General features: G+C 41.5%; 1 protein-coding gene, 1 long non-coding RNA gene and 1 pseudogene across 3 annotated transcripts in view; 1 reads left to right on the top strand and 2 right to left on the bottom strand.

The window, feature by feature from the left end:
- Positions 1 to 47: 47 nt before the first annotated feature.
- On the bottom strand, positions 48 to 1,190 carry LOC308309020 (transcription termination factor 2, mitochondrial-like; the record flags this gene model as incomplete). The annotated part of the gene is made up of 1 exon (XM_080754479.1): positions 48 to 1,190. The coding sequence occupies one exon, from the start codon at positions 1,188 to 1,190 to the stop codon at positions 48 to 50; it is 1,143 nt and encodes a 380-aa protein (XP_080610605.1).
- Positions 1,191 to 4,319: 3,129 nt separating this feature from the next.
- On the bottom strand, positions 4,320 to 8,194 carry LOC308309024. The gene is made up of 3 exons (XR_013963301.1): positions 8,058 to 8,194; positions 6,553 to 6,749; positions 4,320 to 6,129 (listed from the first exon to the last, which is right to left on the bottom strand). It is a non-coding gene; the product is annotated as an uncharacterized lncRNA (long non-coding RNA).
- A 2,354-nt stretch (positions 8,195 to 10,548) lies between these two features.
- Positions 10,549 to 10,911, top strand: part of LOC308308919 (troponin T, cardiac muscle isoforms-like) — a 1,245-nt pseudogene continuing 882 nt past the window's right edge. Inside the window, exon 1 of the transcript in view lies at positions 10,549 to 10,607. The product of the transcript in view is annotated as a troponin T, cardiac muscle isoforms-like (transcript). The remainder of the gene's footprint in view (positions 10,608 to 10,911) is intronic.

The raw sequence follows: 10,911 nt of genomic DNA, 5'->3' as shown, positions 1-10,911 counted from the left end.
ATAAAGCCTACCACATACAGTATATAAAGAACATATTGCCTCATAATTCACTCCTCTGCAGACCTGAGAGGAGCTACAGGATTGAACAGAGGTCGTTCTTGCCTAAGGTGCAATTTGCCGTAACTCATTTCAAAGTCCTTCTTGGTTCCTACGATAACATCCAGGCTACCCCAGCGCACATCGTACCCATACGATGCCAGTTTCTGGATGCGATAGAGCACTATCTGTGTGGTGAGCTCCAGCACATTGGGGGAGTCCTTTATCTGTTCCATGCTTACGCCCAAGTCCATCAGTCCCTGGAACCGTCCAATAAGGGTAGGCAAGGAATAATACAATATGGTGGGACAGCGCATTACTATGTCTTTGAGTTCTTCCTTTGTGCATTGGAGAGCGCCCTCAACGTAGCCCAGTGCAATACGCATAGCCTCTGGCTGCAGCTCTGCCATTGAGGCCCTAAGGCTCGAGACCAGGTTTAGGAGCTCCTCTGTGGTGAAGCCCTGCTCCCGTAGGAAACCCAGGCTGTCCCTCCAGGCCTCGGCAGGCCGCATCAGAATGTACGGGTTCTGGCTGAGGAGCTTTTGGAGCCAGACGCGCACGTTGCCCTCGTCTCCGCCCAGGTCCAGGTAGGTCTCCCGCAGCGTGTGGATGACCTCCTGGTTCCGCTCCACGGGCTGGCTGAAGCTCTGCGGGGCGCTGGCCATCAGTTTGCCTATGATTCGTTTGCTGAGGCGCAGGCTCTGGAGGTACTGGATGTTGGCCCGCTGGTTGGCTTGGTGGGTGATCGTGAAGAAGGATGCGGGGAACTTCTCAATGATGCCTATCAGCTCGCGCCTGTTGGGGCACACGGACCGCCACAGGTCCCGCTGGGCCGCCGCGTCCTCAGGCCGACACAGGACAGCCTCAGGGTGCGTCTCCAGGACCTGGGCGATGGATACGGTGTCTGCGCCCATGTCTCTCAGCAAGTCGGCCACCTCGGACACGTATGACGTGTTCTCGTGTAGCACCCAGCTCTTGAACTTGCGCACCTTGCGGATGTCTACGGACAGTTCGTAGAGTGCGTCCACTGTGTGCTGGTTCTCAGCTCGCTTGTTAGGAGCGGTCAGTGTAGAGCTGGAGGCAGCCGAGGGAGGAATGAAGACCCTCATTCTTTGGCAGTAGGTGCACAGGGACGCAGTGGTGGCACGGAGCATTGTAGCCAGTGGAAGTGGACCAAAGTGCAGGTGATCTGTGGTACAAAACAGTGGTGGAAAAAGTACTCAAATTATCAATAGAATTACAATTAAAAGTCTGGAATTCAAAAAAGAACAAAAGTAATGGCATCAAAATGTACTTAAAGTATCAAAAGTAGAAAGTACTGATTATGCAGAATGTCTCGTTTCAAATGTATAAAATATCTAAAGATCATTTGATAATAGCAGATCTACAAGCAAAGATCGTCTATTTTCAAATGGCCGAAATGAATATATGGTAGGCCTATGTATGTATTGTAATAATAATCAATGTACAAAGTAACTAGTAGGCTAAAGTGGAGTAAAATAACAATATTTAGATCTGAGATGTAGTGGAGTATAAGTAAAAGTATTGGAAATTGGAAATACTCAAGTAAAGTAGGCTACAAATAGCTCACAATTATGTAAGTACAGTACACCAGTCACAAGCCTGCAAGACTACAACATACATTGTGTTCCAATTAAAGAAAAGGGGCGGGGCTGATCAAACTAAGGGGGTTCAATACTAGATGGGTCTGGGACTGGGCTGCTATGAGCAATATAGGCTATATTCAGAATACTGTTAGGCCTAGCCTATATTTAAAACAAGAAGAAAAACTAAGACTGTTTGGGGTCTCAGTGGTTAACTACACAAAAAGTAAATAATTTAAGTAGCATAATTACTATGCAAATAATAGTTGAACAACCAAGCTATAGCTGCAAACTGTAGTTAAATGTGTTTAAATTGTGCAACCGACTCAGTTCTGGATCACTGGTAAGTGGTAATAACATAGGTCTAAAGTTCTTGAGATTAATATAAATCTTTAATCGTTTAATTGGCGACAATTAGGGGAAAAAACAATAAAAAACAGTACGTGCAACGGTGTATCCTAATATAATTTGGAACACAGTGTAGTTAAACAAATAACCGATTCATGTCATTAGCCGACTATTGAAAATGTCAAGCATTTCACTGCAGAATTGATGCAAAACTCTGACATTTCACCATGTACCCATGCACGTCTGGTCTGGAACATACTAAGAACATTGTGTACTGTGTGCATGCACGGACATAGCAATGGTACTAGCCTTATCGAGGATCAAATCGCGATGTAACATGATCGTTCTGCATCAAAGAGACATTATGAAACAAGGATAATATCTTTATAATGTAAATAGTTTACCGGTTTTCCAATCCGCTGGACTCCTGAGACGTATCGTTGTTATGTTATGATGACCGCTGACCGGTCACTGTGTCAGTGTCACTCCACAGTTTTCATAACATGAGTGAACATGAGGGGAGACCATTCACGTTGGTTCTCACGCGCACCTCGAGGAGGCGGGGTCGTGTCGGTTACGCGTTATTTGGGGAGCGTGTCGCTATTTCGACGTGTCATTTTTTCGACGGCACGCAATTTCGACGCGCCGATAGTTCGACTTAGGGATCGCGAGATTTCGGCGCCGCTGTTTCGACGGCACCCTTTTTCGAAAAAAAGGACGCCAATGTTTCGACACGACAACTGTCCGACACGACAACCGTTCGACAAGACGGCACGGTATTTCGACAATGAAAAAAACAAGTCTCCCTCACACACACGCACAGACAGACTCACAATGACAACGCTCGTACGCTCCTAACCCAGCATTACCCTCCTCCGACCCAGTGTGGGCCAACGGCTACGTCATCAAGAGCGAGCCACGCCCCCCCCGTACGAGCGCGGCCATTGTTTGGGTCAATAACGCATCATCCCAACGTGACGCCCATTGGAATGCATGGAATGCGCGCGTTTTGAATGGAATTTAAATACCCGCAGTTGTAAACACTTCACAAGAACGCCGAACAAGATGGAGAGAGCCAAGCTTGGACTACCAATACCTTACAAAGACAAGCTCAATAACGAAAAAAGAGAGCGTTATCTGAGCAAAATTGAGGACATTGCTGCCTGGACTCGACCCATATGAACATGGTGAATCATGGTCAGAAGATGCTTTTGAATTGCTGCACGAGTGCACCTGATGCAGTAGGCTACCTCATCAACAAGCTATTATACATTTGATTCATTCCATAGTGAAAAATCTCTGCAGGCCCATGTTTATTTCACCTCTGGGTGGGTGTACAAGCTGCAGATTCACAGCGTAAACAGCAAAACCGTCATTCGTACAATGGTAGGTGACCACACAGTGCTACTGTACTTTCTCAACTGTCTGTGCAGAATAAAGTAGGCTAAAGTGTGTCCGTGTAACTTTCAAGTAGGCTTACAGGAAATTGTAAATTGAAAGCCATTAAAAAGCCAAGTACTCCTTCACAGTGACCCAGGTTCTTGACCAACAGGTTTTCATTAAATAACTACAGCATACATATGCAAAACACTAACAGTGACGACCCAAAGGCTTCTCTAGAAACATCAATTTACAAATGATATACAAGCATATGTAGGCAGGCTGTTTGCAAATCTTGAGGAGCTAACAGCCTGAGCTACAATGTGGAGATTACCACATTTTGATTGATTATTTTATTAGCCAAAAATGGTACAACTACAGTTAAACACCCTGCCTAAAAGGAACATCTCAAATAAGACCTTTCACTGTCTGTTTTACGTTGAAAGACCTCTGTATTTAATTCATGGACATAATACATAAATACATTAACAATAAATAGTTTAAATACATAAAAACACACATTAAAAACAAGTGAAAATAGCCGAAAAGCAAGCATGCACACAAACACACACCTGAACAAATTATGATGTATTATTTTTTTTTTCTTATTGTCATTGTAAGTCAGACTTCATTGTTAGACATGCTATTTAACACGTGATTTTGTTTTGACTACTATTTGCTTTTGTTCCTGACTGTACACAGCAGTAAGACAGACAGTTGCGAATGTGGATTGTATTAGTTGGCTTCACTTTAATATTTTATTTGTCAACTGTACTTGAAACTTGTGCACTTTATTTTTTTGTTGTAAATAAAGGCATTCCGAACTGAAGTAATTTTCTTTCACTTCCTAATGTAAGTGGTTATAAATATATATTGTATTGAAAATTCCTATGATGACACGTGAATTAATAAGAATGACATGGTTTCAAGATTCAAGAATGTTTATTCGCAAGATAAAGTTACAACAAAAGATTTATTATCAATCGATAACATTTTGTCAACCATGGTGTCAAGTAACTACATTACCTCAAGTACTGTACTTAAGTACAATTTTAAGCTATGTGACTTTCTGTAGTATTTCTAAGTTACAGTACTTCTACTTAAACTCCACATCTCAGAGGAAAATATTGTACCTTTACTCCACCACAATTATTTGATAAGTTACTATATACTTGTTATTGCAAAACATACATTAACCACTTTGTATATCCCTGTATACATTTGGGGCATTTTTTAAATAGCAAATCTACAAGCTCACAATGCAGCACATTGAGAGCTTATAGGTCTGCTATTTCAAAGGTTTTTATAAAACATGTGAAATGGGACAAACATGTGAAATGGGACTTTCTGTATAATGAGTACTTGCTACTTTTGGTACATTCTGATACCAATGACAGACAGAACACAGTAGTACATAGTCATAAAAAATAAAGCATCAGAACGTGTCTCTCTTGTAAGCTTATGTGCTCTGGAGTAATGACATGCCACAAGCTCAGTTAGACAAACCTTGAGAAAAAACTCCTGTGCCTTAGTGAGAACTTCATTCCAGAATCCAGATTCCAGATCTGGAAAGATCCAAACAATAGCATTGTCTTTCTCTGTCCAGACCACAAAGTCACAGTAGTCTGATTCTGTCACAAAGATCTGTGTCTGTAATTGGCTGTAGTATGGGTGTTTTTTCTTCAGGGTGTACTCGCCATCAATTATGTGAATGTGGGCATTTCACTTCCAGACAGCCTTTAGCAAGACAACATCCACACTGAATGATGCCATAGACTTCTGGAAATGAGGGATTTAGTATGAACCCTGATGGCTCAACTCTGAGGTTCTGATGCTTTATTTTTGCAAAACATAATTTAACCACTTTGTATATCCCCGTATACATTTCAGGCATTTGAAAATAGCCGATCTACAAGCTCACATTGCGGTGCTTTGTGAGCTTGTAGATCTGCTATTTTCAAAGGTTACTTTGTATACATTTTTAAAACATGTGAAATGGGACTTTCTGCATAATGAGTACTTGCTACTTTTGGCACAGTCTGGTACCAATACTTTAATGACAGACAGATAGAACACAGTACTATGCAGTAGATGGTCAGTAAAAAATATATATATTACAGTAGATCAGGGGTCTTCAACGTTTTCAGGCCAAGGACCCCTTAGTTGAGAGAGAGATGAAGCAGGGACCCCCACAACCTTTTCATAGATTCCATATAGTTTCATTGTTTGACTGCACTTTCCTCAGTATAATTTGGATTCATGTCAATTTGTGTTTTCAGATATTTAACCACTTGAACCGTCAATACTTAATAAACTTGACCTTTCACTCTGTACTTAGTCTGCTCTTCCCCCCCTCTACACCAAAGCTCTTTGCCGAAAATAGCCGATCTACAAGAGCGTGAGGCGTTGTGAGCCCTGACGTGTGACCTTCTGACCGTTGACATCGCAGGTTGTCAACAGAAGTGGCTGCAACAAAATGGATGTTGGACGCGGTTATTCTTCCTATTGTACCAGTCAGTGGATAGATGTTGCTGTCTGGTCTTCTTTTCCACCACCGCTGCCTGTGTTGCTGTTACTGCTGCCTTGTCTTTGAGGCCCTCACAGTGCTGGCGCAGGACAGGAAGTTCATATCCAACCTTTCCTGGATCGTAGAGCTGCTTCAGGGACTTTTAGGATTGAACAGAGTCTGGGTAATGATGGTATTAGCCAGGAACTGTAGACAGAGAAATGGACTGCTTCTTCAGCATGACCAGGAGTAAACCTAGACAGATAGATAGATAAGATAGATTATTAGATAGATTGTCTTTTTTAATATTTTTTTAAGTTACTCAACCACCTACAAGGTAACACAAATCTTTTGGGGAGGTCTAAATTGACCATTACCAGTATGTAACTCTGACATTATACAAATAAAACCAAATGGACCCTTACGGGTCCATTTGGTTTCATTTGTATACTGTCAGAGTTAAGGGGAGACCATGACATTGTTGTTTGAAAACTACTGATTTAGACCAAAATGCAAGTTTAAATGAGTTCTGCAATGAATCTCTGTATAAACAATTCAACAGGATTTTTTATATGGCTCCCTCATTGTATCACGATATATACGATATCTCTGAAAAGGCATATCGTGGAGACATTGTATCGTCTCAACGATATTTATCACCATATCGCCCAACCCTACCTCCACCTCCTCTGTGCCCTCCATCTCCACATCTGCTGCTGTTGCAGGGCCAGTGTTGCTCAGTAGCTCAGCAGCTCTTCGTCTCTTCTTCCTCCGTTCAAGCCGGTGAGCCAATGATGCCTTCACTTCTGTGTGCCCCAGGTGTAAAGAGGGTGCCCAGTCAGGATCACACTCATCCATTTCCATGGCTGGTTTTCCTGAGGGAAAAACAACAACGTCGCTCATTAGTAGTGTAATTGGTCTGTGTCCTGTATTGCGTCTACTTCTCTTGTATTGATTTGATATGTTGTTTTTTTGTTTTATTACAACGTTTTAACAGCCTGCTCAGGGACTAGGGGTCATCAACATGTGGCACATTTTAGACTTAACAGTATAATGTTCTTATTTGATCATAAGACCCAATTACTTAATTTCAGACTCCAGGTTTTCTTCAGAATAGGTATGACACTGATTTACTATGACACTATGACATTATGGCACCTTAGTAGACCACTGACAGTGATTCTCAAACGTTTTATTTTCAAGAACCCCCATAACTCTGAGAGTGTACAGTTACAGTACAGTAACAGTCAGACCTGTAATGGTCATTTAGGGCTAGTGATTTATCATGTTTTTATGTCCATGGCAAAAATAGAATGTTGTAAAAAGAAATGTCCACTACAAGCCAGCATGGCCATGGCACAGGAATCAGGGATTACTGATGAAAGTTTGGCTCTGGCTCATTTACATTAATCATGGTGATTAATGTGTCCCTAGTAAATACATTAATAGTTATGTAATATAGTTATGAGTGTTGTTAATATATAAGGAAGAGAGAAGAGGAGCACTCGTCAAAAAAATGGTTCACATAAACATTCGTCTAGGGTGCACGGCTCAGGTGAACAATGAACTTAGAGCAAGGACGCCAGCACTCACTTTAGATAGACTCCTTCTTGTTTATTACATTGTTTTCCCCCAGCAGCCAGTACATGTTGACGTTTCGGCCTCGGAGGCCTTCCTCAGCGTGTAAACAATATATTAATCAATCAACTCTATGCACAGATAGGCCTAAGATTGTAACACAGGCAGCAGCCGTTCGCAACTGGTAATAATGAACCTAGCCCCAACCCTACCCTCCCCTGCCCCTTCTTTGTATATACTGTTTGTTTAAGAATTACTGTCTTTGTTTTGTTTTTCTTTACATATCTACTGCATAGTACTGTGTTCTATCTGTCTGTCATTCAATGTTATATGAGATACTTAAATGGTTTCCAGTGGAAATAAGCTTAGTCTTTTCATGGATCTCCTTTTAGTAGACCTTGTACCAGTGAACTGTACCGTCATGAAACTGTACCTTTTCCTATGCAAACTTCTAATAAAGTCTTCAATCAATCAAAAAAACACGCTCATGTGGAACATGGGCTAACCTAGGGCTAACAGCTTGGCTAACCTAGTTGGAGGATTACATCTTTACTTTTAGTTAGCAGCGACAAAATGGCAGTTTATTGTGTTTGATAATAACTTACCTTTGTGAAAATGCCACGAACAAACAAAGCTGTCCTTGGGTACGTTTTTGAACGTAAATCCTTTGCGTCGTACGGCTGAGATCCAAAGCCATTCAACGTCTCTTGCTCAACTCGTCCATTTGAGCTCCATACTTTCTCTTCCATGCTGGAAAGCAAAAAAACGAACTTTGTCCTCCCCATTCACCGGAGGTCCACTTCTACTATTGCACTTATGAACGGAGCAAACGTGCACCATTTTTGGAAAGTAAATGTGTTTTAAAATGTATACGGAAGAGTCACTGTTTACACTGTCTCTGGTCTGTACTGTTAGTTTTTGTCACAGAAAATGGCGGCCGCTGCCGCGTCACAAATGTTGACGCCCCCTTTTGGAATTTTGGCCCACACTTTTTTTTTGTTCTCTTTCTCGTCTCTCGTCTCCTTCGCTCTCCCTCTCTTTCTCTCGTCACACACATTGATTGATTGATTGAAGAATTTTTTAGAAGTTTGCAATAGAAAAAAGTAGGCCTACAGTTTCATGACAGTACAAATCGTCTGTCTGTCTCTCGCCTCCTCGCTTTCTCTCTCCTCTCTCTCTCTCTCTCTCTCTCTCTCCCCTCTCTCTCTCTCTCTCTCTCTCTCTCTCTCTCTCTCTCTCTCTCTCTCTCTGTGCGCGGTGGCACATGCTTAAAAGAACAGATCTGCAAGCTAATGTACTATCTATCCGACGGTGTTGATAGCTTGTAAATCTGTTATTTTTGCACATGTAACCTTGTACTTTTTTTTTTAAAACTCCATGCTCTGCAACTTTCTATTGGACACAGACCGGCAGGTTCATATGTGCATAGGCCTATGGCATATGCCCACAGCTAGGGAGGAGAGTATATTTTACGTTTATATGGGGCTAGTACATTTTGCACCCATATTACTGTCATGTCTTAATAATATGTTGCTTTTAACAAGTAAGCTAAGTGATTGGTGGAGCCTGCTGCGCACTGACTGTGGCCATTCATTAAGCTACTCTTAAACAGGGCCGTGCAGTCCACACAGGCAAAATAGGCAGCCCCACACAGGCTGTGGGCCTCATGAGATTATTATAATTTTTTTAACCAACATGGGCATGGGCCCCCGTTGAGCTGTTGAACAAAGAACAGTTGAAGTGAGGGTTAACATGAAACAATTGCTATGGACATAGCTCATTGGAATCTGAAAAGAGCTTGGCTCTCAAAGGTGCAGACCAGATAACAATGGCCCTAATCACCCAAGCAGTTCCTTCATGTGTGTTCTGTGATGTCACATACATCTTTAAAGTGATCCCTGACTAGTAAGCCATGGCCCTAATCACCCAAGCAGTTCCTTCATGTGTGTTCTGTGATGTCACATACATCTTTAAAGTGATCCCTGACTAGTAAGCCATGTAGGCCTTAATATGTTATAATAACCCTCTTTAACCAAAATATACCATTCAAAACACTTACAATATATTCCTTTGAGAGAAAAAAAGTTATATTTTCAACCCATGGGGGGAGCCATTGCACTGTTCGTCGCATGTAGTGATGACGTAGAAGATACATTTTGGCTGGACGGGCCAATTTAAAATGGCGGTGTAAACAAGTTTTAGATGTTGAATTAAACACTTTACTAACCTGGCAAAACATCCTACTTGATTGAACAGAACAGAAAAGCACCACACTACTAACTACAGTTAATCTGAGCTTCAAGACAATGTTTTAAATATTGTAAAGAGAACGTTGTTTAGACCTTCCATATTAACCTTATGGGCCCGACCAGCCAAAATGTATCTTCTACGTCATCACTGCATGCGTCCGAACAATGCAATGGCTCCCCCCATGGGTTGAAAATATAACTTTTTTTCTCTCAAAGGAATATATTGTAAGTGTTTTAAATTGTATATTTTGGTTAAAGAGGGTTATTATAACATAATAAGGCCTACATGGCTAACTTGTCAGGGATCACTTAAGAGGCAGGGGCGTGCAGAGACATTTTGAAGGGGGGGGGGGGGGGGTGCTCAAGTGAAAAAAAGGGCACCTTTTGGAACCAAGCATTGGTAATTCAGTGTTTGGGGGGGGGGGGGGGGATTTGAATGATGTCAAGTGGCCGGCACTTACACATACATTACATGAGTTAACAGGTTCAGACAATGGTCTATTGATATGCATACATGCCCTGCTGTGACATATCTAATAGGTATTGATATGCATGTATAAATTCATTGAATAACCGATTAACCATTTAATCTACGATAGTCCCTGAAAATCGCAGGCCCCCCCTGCAAGTGAAAATCGCAGGGCCCCCCTTTTGCAAATGATGGAGTTCTATCCGTCCGTCATTCAAGGTTATATGAGATACATAAAGGTTTCCTGTGTAAATAAGCCGAAAAGCTTACTAGGATCTCCTTTTAGTTGACCTTGGCTTGACTGTACTGTCATGAAACTGTACTTTTAATAAAGTCTTCAATCAATCAATCAATCAATCTATCTGGAAGAAGTTGCACATGAACTCTGCAGCCGCACAGAGGCACTCCAACAACCACTCTGACATGCTAAATGCTGGGTGCAGTAAATGTATTTGTCTGCATAAAGGCAATCATTGAAGTAGCTATGAATTGAAATATAATTAACAGGCTGCCTGTGATTTACATGTATTTATTGTGGTTGAGAACCACTGCAAAACAGGCACTTAAAAGTTATTCTTGTTCTTATTATCATTAAGGTAGTTAGTTATTTGTAGGTAATAACTCTGATATTCCCATTATGTTATCTTGTAACTGTAAAAATTCATGTGAGAGTGAAGCACAATTGCTTTTTCTTATTTTGTTTATATGGAATTATTTTTGAAAAAATGCTAGTTTGCATTA

The sequence above is a fragment of the Nannobrachium achirus genome, assembly GCF_963921795.1.
Source record: "Nannobrachium achirus genome assembly, chromosome: 23".
In the NCBI taxonomy this organism is placed as follows: Eukaryota; Metazoa; Chordata; class Actinopteri; order Myctophiformes; family Myctophidae; genus Nannobrachium; species Nannobrachium achirus.
This window is presented reverse-complemented; position numbering and strand designations above follow the sequence as displayed.